The sequence below is a fragment of the Theropithecus gelada genome, chromosome 15, assembly GCF_003255815.1.
Source record: "Theropithecus gelada isolate Dixy chromosome 15, Tgel_1.0, whole genome shotgun sequence".
Taxonomy (NCBI): Eukaryota; Metazoa; Chordata; class Mammalia; order Primates; family Cercopithecidae; genus Theropithecus; species Theropithecus gelada.
In genome coordinates, this window is record NC_037683.1 from 10,489,320 (window position 1) to 10,496,156 (window position 6,837).

The 6,837-nt window shown below is 46.3% G+C and overlaps 1 protein-coding gene across 1 annotated transcript; it reads right to left on the bottom strand.

Annotated features, from left to right (window-relative positions):
- Positions 1–1,763: 1,763 nt before the first annotated feature.
- Positions 1,764–6,837, bottom strand: GLE1 (GLE1, RNA export mediator). Its single transcript, XM_025360123.1, has 2 exons — positions 6,617–6,837; positions 1,764–2,276 (listed from the first exon to the last, which is right to left on the bottom strand). Exons 1-2 carry the CDS (start codon positions 6,713–6,715, stop codon positions 2,043–2,045), a joined length of 333 nt encoding a protein of 110 aa, XP_025215908.1. The 5' UTR covers positions 6,716–6,837; the 3' UTR covers positions 1,764–2,042.

The window sequence follows — 6,837 nt, forward strand, 5'->3', positions numbered from 1 at the left end:
AAAAAAAAAAAAAAAAAAAAGAGGCCGGGCGTGGTGGTTCATACCTGTAATCCCAGCACTTTAGGGGGCTGAGGCGGGCGGCTCATGAGGTCAGGAGTTCGAAACCAGTCTGACCCACATGGTGAAACCCCGTCTCTATTAAAAATACAAAAATTAGCCAGGCGTAGTAGCACCTGTAATCCCAGCTACTCAGGAGGCTGAGGCAGGAGAATTGCTTGAACCCGGGAGGTGGAGATTGCGGTGAGCCGAGATGGCGCCACTGCACTCCAGCCTGGGTGACAGAGCGAGACTCTGTCTCAAATAAAAAAAAAAGGCTGGGTGTGGTGGCTCATGCCTGTAATCCCAGCACTTTGGGAGGCCCAGGTGGGTGGATCACAAGGTCAGGAGTTTGAGACTAGCCAGGCCAATATGGTGAAACACCATGTCTACTAACAATACAAACATTAGCCAGGCATGATAGCAGGTGCCTGTAATCCCAGCCACTCAGGAGGCTGAGGCAGGAGAATCGCTTGAAGCCAGGAGGTGGAGGTTGCAGTGAGCTGAGATTGCGTCACTGCACTCCAGCCGTGGGACAGAGCAAGACTTTGTCTCAAAAAAAAGAAAAAAAGGAAAAAGAAAATAGCGAAGTATGGTGGTGTCCAGTCCCAGCTATTTGGGAGGCTGAGACAGAAGGGTGGATTGAGCCTGGGAGGTGGAGGCTGCAGTGAGCCATGTTCATGCCACTGCACTCCATCCTGGGTGACAGAGACAGACCTCAGCTCAAAAAAAAAGGGGGGCGGTGAAGAGGAAGACATGTTCACATATATTTGTATATACACAAATTATCTCTATATAAAAAAATAATTTTAAAAAACCTCCAAAATTTAACTTTTTTTTTTGAGGTAGGGACTCACTCTGTTGCCTAGGCTGGAGTACAATGGCTTGATCACAGCTCACTATAGTCTCAAACTCCTGGGCTCAAGCGATCCTCCCATCTCAATGTCCTAAGTAGCTAGGACTACAAGCTCGAGCCACCATGCCTAGCAAATTTTTAAGTTTTTTGGAGAGACAAGGTCTCACTATGTTGCCCTGGCTGGTCTTGAACTCCTGGGCTCAAGCAATCCTCTTGTCTTGGCCTTCCAAAGCACTGGAATTATGGACATGAGCCACTGTGTTGGGTTCCATTTAACTTTTTTTTTTTTTAAGTTTAAGAGTGGAGGTTTAATAGGCAAGATTAAGAGAAAGGAAAACGGCCGGGCGCGGTGGCTCAAGCCTGTAATCCCAGCACTTTGGGAGGCCGAGACGGGCGGATCACGAGGTCAGCAGATCGAGACCATCCTGGCTAACCCAGTGAAACCCCGTCTCTACTAAAAAATACAAAAAACTAGCCGGGCGAGGTGGCGGGCGCCTGTAGTCCCAGCTACTCGGGAGGCTGAGGCAGAAGAATGGCGTAAACCTGGGAGGCGGAGCTTGCAGTGAGCTGAGATCCGGCCACTGCACTCCAGCCTGGGCGACAGAGCGAGACTCCATCTCAAAAAAAAAAAAAAAAAAAAAAGAGAAAGGAAAACAGTTCTCTCTCTGGTGAGAGAGAGGGGACTTCTGAGAGGAAACGGCCCCAGTTCAGCATTTTTAAGTGGGAGAAATAACAAAAAAACAAAGGCTGGGACAAAACAGAACCAGGAATAGTGTAAAATCTCCTACAGAACCAATCAGAGAAGACATGTAAACTTTAAGAGCAGGTATACATTTCACTGTAAGCCTTCTTCCAGCAGATAACACAAAAAGGGAGACCATATCAGTTAAACAGATGCAGCGTTCATCAGGAAAAAAAAAGAATCCAATTGCTCATGAAATTAGTTATACTATTCTGGGTACTAAGAATAGAGGGGATTTTTCTCCCTCTGGGACTGTCTAAAGAGAACACTGAATGATGCTGTCAACATGGTCTCTACAAACAGCTACAACAATGAGCAATCATTATTTTCCCCAGGGCATGGGCACTGTCATATGACAATATTAAACATTTTGACTTTGCAGCCACCATGTCTTTTGTCTTAAGCTGATCACAACCTTACCTTGGTTCCATCTGGTGTTGCAGGGGAGGCTGGGGAAAAGGCGGAGCTTGTGTCAGGAGATTTGGGAACAAACGAGGGTTGGTCTAGGGCTGAAGCCGACGCAGAGGATGGCAAAGTCTCAGAAAGAGGTTGGTTCTCCTGCATATGGGGTAGGACGTGCTCTACCACCCATCCAGAATAAGAAGATAGCTTGGGAAGAGACATACATTCTTCTAAAACATCCTAGAGAGGAGAAGAGGGTTAAGCTCAACTTGCATGTCAACTGATCTCAGTATAATCCACTACATGCCTTACTGAACATCTAAGAAGGCCTAAATAAATAAACAGCAAAGACCCAAAGTAATGTATTAACAATCAGATGAAAAGAAAGTACAGTGGTTTCTTGATAATGACCTTGACTACTATCCTTCTAATGAAAATCAGACTAAATAACTTGTTAACTACAGAAAAAGGGACAATGCACAGATTGCCATTAAAGTGTACGTGAAAACAATCTAAAGCACTGAACAGAACACAAGAGGAATTCTGAAGTAAGCTACTGTATACACAATCAGTAGAATGTCAGTCACTTAATAATGGGGGTAAGTTCTGAGAAACATGGTGTTAGGTGATCTTGTCATTGTGTGAACATGGTAAAGCATACTTACACAAACCTAGATGTATATATTTTTTCATTTTTGAAATTAATTACTTTTGAGACAGGGTCTCACTGTTACCCAGGCTGGAGTGCAGTGACCCAATTATGGCTCCCTGTAGCCTGACCTCCTGGGCTCAAGCTATCCTCCCACCTCGACCAGTCTCCCCAGCAGCTGAGAGTACAGGCATGCGCTAATATATTCAGCTAATTATTTTTTCATTTTTTGTAGAGATGGAGTCTTGGTATGTTGCCCAGGCTGGTCCTTTTTTTTTTTTTTTGAGATGGAGTTTCGCTCCTGTTGCTCAGGCTGGAGTGCAATGGCACGATCGTGGCTCACCGCAACCTCCGCCTCCCCTGCCTCCCAGGTTCAAGTGATTCTCCTGCCTCAGCCTCCTGAGTAGCTGGGATTACAGACACACACCACCATGCCTGGCTAATTTTGTACTTTTAGAAGATACAGGGTTTTTCCATGTTGGTCAGGCTGGTCTCGAACTCTTGACCTCAGGAAATCCGCCTGCCTCGGCCTCCCAAAGTACTGGGATTACAGGCGTGAGCCACCCTGCGCCCAGCCATTTTTTTTTTTTTTTTTTTTTTTGAGATGGAGTCTTGCTCTTTCACCCAGGCTGGAGTGCAGTGGCACGATCTCAGCTCATTGCCACCTCCACCGCCCAGGTTCAAGCAATTCTCCTGTTTCAGCCTCCCAAGCAGTTGGGATTACTAGCACCCACCACCACACCCAGCTAATTTTTGTATTATTACAAAAATTAGAGGCGGGGTTTCATCACATTGGCCAGGCTGGTCTTGAACTCCTGACCTCAGGTGATCTGCCCACCTCAGCCTCCCAAAGTGCTGGGATTACAGGCGTGAGCCACCACGCCCAGCCATTCTTTTTTTTTGAGACAGGGTCTCATTCTGTTTCCCAGGCTGGAGTGCAGTGGCACGATCACGGATCATGCAGCCTCAAATTTCATGCTCAGGTAATACTCCCACCTCAGCCTCTCAAGGAGCAGGGACTATAGGCACCCACCACCACACCTGGTTTTTTTTTTTTTTTTTTTTGAGATGGAGTTTCGCTCTTGTTGCCCAGGCTGGAGTGCAACGGTGCAATCTCGGCTCACCACAACCTCCGCCTCCCAGGTTCAAGCGATTCTCCTATCTCAGCCTCCCAAGTAGCTGGGATTACAGGCATGCGCTACCATGCCCAGCTAATTTTGTATTTTTAGTAGAGACGGGGTTTCTCCATGTTGGTCAGGCTGGTCTCCAACTCCTGACCTCAGGTGATCCGCCCTCCTCGGCCTCCCAAAGTGCTGGGATTACAGGCATGAGCCACCACACCCGGCACACCTGGTTAATTTTTTTTGTATTTTTTGTAGTGGTGAGGTTTCTCCACGTTGCCCAGGCTGGTCTCGAACTTCTGGGCTCAAGTGATCTGCCCACCTTGGCTTACCAAAGTGCTGGGACTGCAGGTTTGAGACACCAAGCCTGGCCCAGCTTGAACTGGCCTCAAGCAATCGTCCCGCCTCAGCCTCCCAAAGTGTTGGGATTATGGGCATGAGTCACCACATCCAGCCTAATAATTTTTTTAAAAATGGAAATAGATATGGATATGTGTGTATACATCCTTAGTAGTAATAATGATCATATCTAGTACCAGATCTTGGTTTGTAAATATAATTTTAAATCAAAGGAAACCAGGGGTCTCTGCAGAAAAGGTAGTTCCAGAGTTGGAGGTAGAAAAATATAAGATGAGCCTGGAACATCTTTGTATGAGAAAATAAGTACTGATTACGTATGATATAATAAATAAATGAAAAAACCAGAGTAGTTGGGAGATTGCTACAACGAGCTAAAGTAAACTGATTGAGCAAATAAGTAAACATATTGAGAATAACAGAAGCCAAACTTCTCACTGCTAGGTAACATATTTACAAAGATGGATGGGGTAAGATTAGATAGAAAGAAATGTGAAGTGCTGGGTTGGAAGTGGCATTTATCAGCATGAAGTCATGGTTTTATAATATATATGTACACAGAAATAGTTATAGATAATACATAAATGTGTATGTGGTGATATGTGTACATATTCAGAGATGTATTATTTCCTAGCTCTATCTACTGAGAAGGCCTAGAAGCAATGGTACCCAATCAAGAATCTCAACATACTAAACTCCCAGAACTTGGTCTATAAATACAGCACCACCCTCCACTTCAAAAGAATCAGCCTCTTTGGAGAAATAGCTGATTCCAGGGTTGAGACAGGGAAACTTGCACCTGGGACACCTTTTTGTGCCAAAAAGTAAAGAAATGTCAATGAAAGATGGAAACATGTCAAAGGAACACAGGAGCCAACTTAATGAGTCGCCCAGTAGCCAAATCTGGGACATTTTTCTTTTTAATTCTTATGAATACATAATCGTTGTACATATTTACAACGTTACTTTTTTTTTTTGAGGCACAGTCTCACTCTGTTGCCCAGGCTTGAGTGCAGCAGCACAATCTCGGCTCACTGCAATCTCTGCCTCCCGGGTTCAAGCAATTCTTATGCCTCAGTCTCTGGAGTAGCTGGGATTACAGGCATGCACCACCATGCTCGGCTAATTTTTTTATTTTCAGTAGAGATGGGGTTTCACCATGTTGGCTACGCTGGTCTCGAACTCTTGACCTCAAGTGATCCATCCCCCTCGGCCTCCCAAAGTGCTAGGATTACGGGCCTGAGCCACCACGCCCAGCCTTGCCTGTGATATTTTGATACAAGCTTACAAAATCTGGGATATTTAAAATAAAATAAATAATAAAAGTAATGGATTACAACTCACTGAATAAAACAGAAATCCATGAGTCCATACCAATATAACTAAACAACAGAGAAAAGAAAGCATCTCCTGACGGTGGAACGCCAACTAACAAATGCAGAAGGAATAGTGGATAGAAAGAAACAGGATCTGGCAACGTCATAGAGGTGATCGATTCATGTGGAAAACATCAATGAATGCTAAAGCCATGGAGGATGAAGGTTTGCCCAGAAAAAGGATACTGGTGTAATCTCCACAATACTTACCAACAATTACTAAGGGGAAAATGACGAATTTAAACGGAAAGACCAGGCAGATAACAACGTAACCAGGTGATCAAGATTAGCATCACCAGTGTTGGGATGGGTTGACATCTGTGTGCCTCCTGAGAAAGCCATGGCATCATTTCTGTAGTATTCCTGCCAAGACTGCTTAACCTTGGTCTGGTGGTTTTAAAGCACCTATGCTGGCAGTCAACCTACAGAATGTAAGGTCTGTATTTTTCAAAACTGTCAACAACATAAAAGACAGGAGAATATTTTAGGATTGTTTCCCAAGAAGTCTGAGGATGCAGAACAACGTCTTATCTGTAGCTAACTAGCAGCGACTCGGGAATGGGAGCTCTGCCTTAACTCTCCGCATCCCTCCACTTCTAGTGTAGAGCTTTGCAAACACTAGGTACAGTGACCACGCCCCCATTCACTTTCCAGGTCTGCCAAATCAATCTAGAAATTTGGTTATTTCACTGGCAGCAACGGATTAGGTCGTGTCAATCGTTCGTCGCAAAATCTAGAGCTCCCAGCACATGAGACACGCAGTAAGTTAACTGAGCCTGGGCCAAGATTGCTTTGACAACAGCAGAGCGGAGAAGGCGCCCAACTGGCGGAGGGTAGCAATGAAGCCTTCAGAGCGCGGGGCACCTGTGAAGTCAGGGGAGCTCCCCGAAACGCTAAAATAGGCTGGAGAGGACAGAAACCCCAGGACAGAAGGATGTACACACAGAAGTCAAGAAATAAATGCAGGTTGTTAGGCTGCACGGGTTCCCGGAAGCAGAACGTGCCAAGGGCTAGGGAGAAGAAGGGTTCGGTCGCGAGCGGCCGGAAGGGCCTACGTCCTCCGAGGCCACCGCTCACCTCGCCCCGCAGCAGCCAGTCGCGGTAGTAGCAAAGGCGACCTTTGTCGGAACTGCGTAGAGCCTGCAAGGTCTCCCAGCAGCGACCCTCAGACGGCATGGTAGGACCCGGGGCAGCTTCTCTGAGGCGCCGCTTCTGACCAAACAAGCCCTCGAATCAGCCGCCGGGAAGGCCGCTCAGGCTTCCGCTTCCGGGGCGCGAGCGCAACACAGCCCCGCCCC